At 34.2% G+C, this 2,500-nt stretch overlaps 1 protein-coding gene across 3 annotated transcripts in view; it reads left to right on the forward strand.

Annotated features, from left to right (window-relative positions):
• CNOT10 (CCR4-NOT transcription complex subunit 10) overlaps nucleotides 1–2,500 on the forward strand; it is a 96,807-nt gene that overhangs the window by 20,292 nt on the left and 74,015 nt on the right. For 2 of the 3 annotated variants that reach the window (XR_005198937.1, XM_017521687.1), the window contains exon 3: nucleotides 680–841. The exons of the other annotated variant lie outside the window; for it this stretch is intronic. Coding sequence is in view for 1 of the 2 variants with exons in the window: in XM_017521687.1 (XP_017377176.1) it covers nucleotides 680–841 (162 nt within the window). In the remaining variant the exon portion in view is untranslated. The remainder of the gene's footprint in view (nucleotides 1–679; nucleotides 842–2,500) is intronic. 3 annotated transcript variants of the gene reach the window in all.

Consider the following 2,500-nt stretch of genomic DNA (forward strand, 5'->3'; position numbering starts at 1 on the left):
ATGCCCAGCTAATTTTTTGTATTTTTAGTAGAGACGGGGTTTCACCATGTTGACCAGGATGGTCTCGATCTCTTGACCTCGTGATCCACCCGCCTGGGCCTCCCAAAGTGCTGGGATTACAGGCGTGAGCCACCACGCCCGGCCTGTTCTGTTCTTTATTCCTGAAATGTCAGATTCAAAAATTCTGTTTCTTGAAGCTACTTTAAAATAGAACTCCAAAACTTTATTAGCAGAATTTTAACTTTTCTGTTATTAAACGATATGAAAGCAAACCATATTTGGTTATCAGGTTATATGCATGTTAGCAAAAGAACTTGACACTGGGTGTTCAAATATATTTACTAGAAAATAAAATTTGGAGTGGTTATATTACCTTTCTTGACTAGCCTCAGCCATGAATACCCTGCTAGCACTATATATATATGCCAATATATTTATTGTATCAATATATGTGTCTTATATGTGTCAATGTCAGAGTTTTGAATCTTAGGAAGTAAATATCCACAGTTTCTTAACTGACGTGAATATTGCTTTATCTAGTGACTGATTAGTATAAGTAGGGAAACTTTGTCTTTCTTTTTAAGAACTTTTAAGATAAAGATGAATGAAATATATTTGGAATGATGTACTGTTCTTAAAGCTGGTATGTAATTTTGTGTGTTTGTGTGGTTTTTTTTAGTCTGGAAATTATGATGCCTGTCTACAACACCTTGCCTGTCTCCAAGATATAAACAAAGATGATTATAAAATAATTTTGAATACAGCAGTAGCCGAGTTTTTTAAAAGTAACCAAACAACAACAGATAATTTGAGACAAACACTTAACCAGCTGAAGAATCAGGTGATACAGAAATGAATTTAACTATAAAAAATATTGTTCTGTTTTTTAATTCGTGAAATACAAATAGTTAAGGAAAATAAATGTGATTTGTCTGATATTTCTTGTCTGAAACATTTGCTAGTATTAATTTTATTTCTGTAAAATTATTATTCCAGGAGATGAAAAGTATGTTGTATGATTTTTTTTTAATTGGGGTTTTAATTAACTTGAACAGAATAGACTAACATACCAAATTCAAATGAGTGTTGGCGTTTTGAGAAAGAAAGAACTATGTGAAGAAGCTTAGCTGTGGAGATATATCTTGTTTATAATTACAAAAATATGATTAATCCTAATGTGAAGTTGTTTTAGCATTTGAATTAGGAGTTGATTAATTAAGTAGAAGATATTCTGCTTTATATCTGGTTTGAGGCTTGAATTGGGCATTGCTCTGGTTTTAACAGCAGTGTTTCTTGAATCGTGGGGCTGGACCTTTGGTGTTCAAGAGGGCTGATAATATTGATGGTGCTGATAGGATCAGCTGGCATACATTGTGTTCACTGTGTGACAGGACTGTCTGCCAGGAACCTTGTATGCAGCTTCTCATTTGTTCTTCTCATTAGTCCTATGAAATAGCTGTATAATTTTTCTCATTTTAAAAATGGGAAAGCCAAAGCATAGATAACTGTGTAAATTGTCCAAAGATACAAAGCCTTTGAGTAGTAAGAGCTGCATGAACTCAGTTGTGTTTAACTCTAGAGCCTGTACTTTAGTTACTGTTTCACACTGTTAGGGAGTCATGAGACCTTTTGAAGACCCTTTCCTGTAATCATGAGTACCATGATACTGTATAATATCACTCTAAAGTGTGACACAGGTAGAAATAAGTGGTCCCTTCAGGCTCTCTATAATCTTTTATAGGCATAAAGTAATTTTTAAACTCCATTAAAATTCAAAAATGAGAATAATAGCTAACATTTATTGAATGCATACTTGGTGCCAAATTCTGTATAAGGTGCATTTTATGCCTTATCTCATATAAACCTCACACTCAACTCTCGAGGCAGTAGGTGCTTATTATCTCCGTTTTAAAACCAGGATTTAGGAAGTCTAATAATTTAAATTTATACAACTAGGAAGCGAAGAAAAGATTTAAACCAGGCCTTCTGACGCTTGAGGCTGTTCTCCTACCTGTCTCAATTTTCATAAATGTATATGTCATCATGTTTCATTACTCCGGTATTATTAATGATGACTTCATCTGGAGATCCTGAATCAGAGGAAGGATAACGTTTGCTGGTAATCTAGTACATGCACCCTGGAACCCCACAGTTTCTACCAGGACAAATTTGTTTGGTCTTTGAGAACAAGTTCAGCCATTAAACTTTTTTTGAATAAGCAATTCCTACAAACTTCCAGTTTGGCCAAAAAAACTTTTTGAAGTTCTTTGATTAGCTTTTATTGTTCATAAGGTTTGTTCAGGGCCTTCCAACTCTTGAGTTTCCTAGAAGTATTTGTACTTGTGGTTACTGGCTTCTTTAAATCATACTTCTGTTCACAGTCACATGTCTTGGGCACAGTGACATTCCTTTTCAACCTATTCCAGTTTCATTAATAAATGACTAATCTCATTAAATGAATAGTTGTTTTTCTGGCTGGAACAATTGCTAGACTATTTCG

The sequence above is a fragment of the Cebus imitator genome, unplaced genomic scaffold (genome assembly GCF_001604975.1).
Source record: "Cebus imitator isolate Cc_AM_T3 unplaced genomic scaffold, Cebus_imitator-1.0 Scaffold21, whole genome shotgun sequence".
In the NCBI taxonomy this organism is placed as follows: Eukaryota; Metazoa; Chordata; class Mammalia; order Primates; family Cebidae; genus Cebus; species Cebus imitator.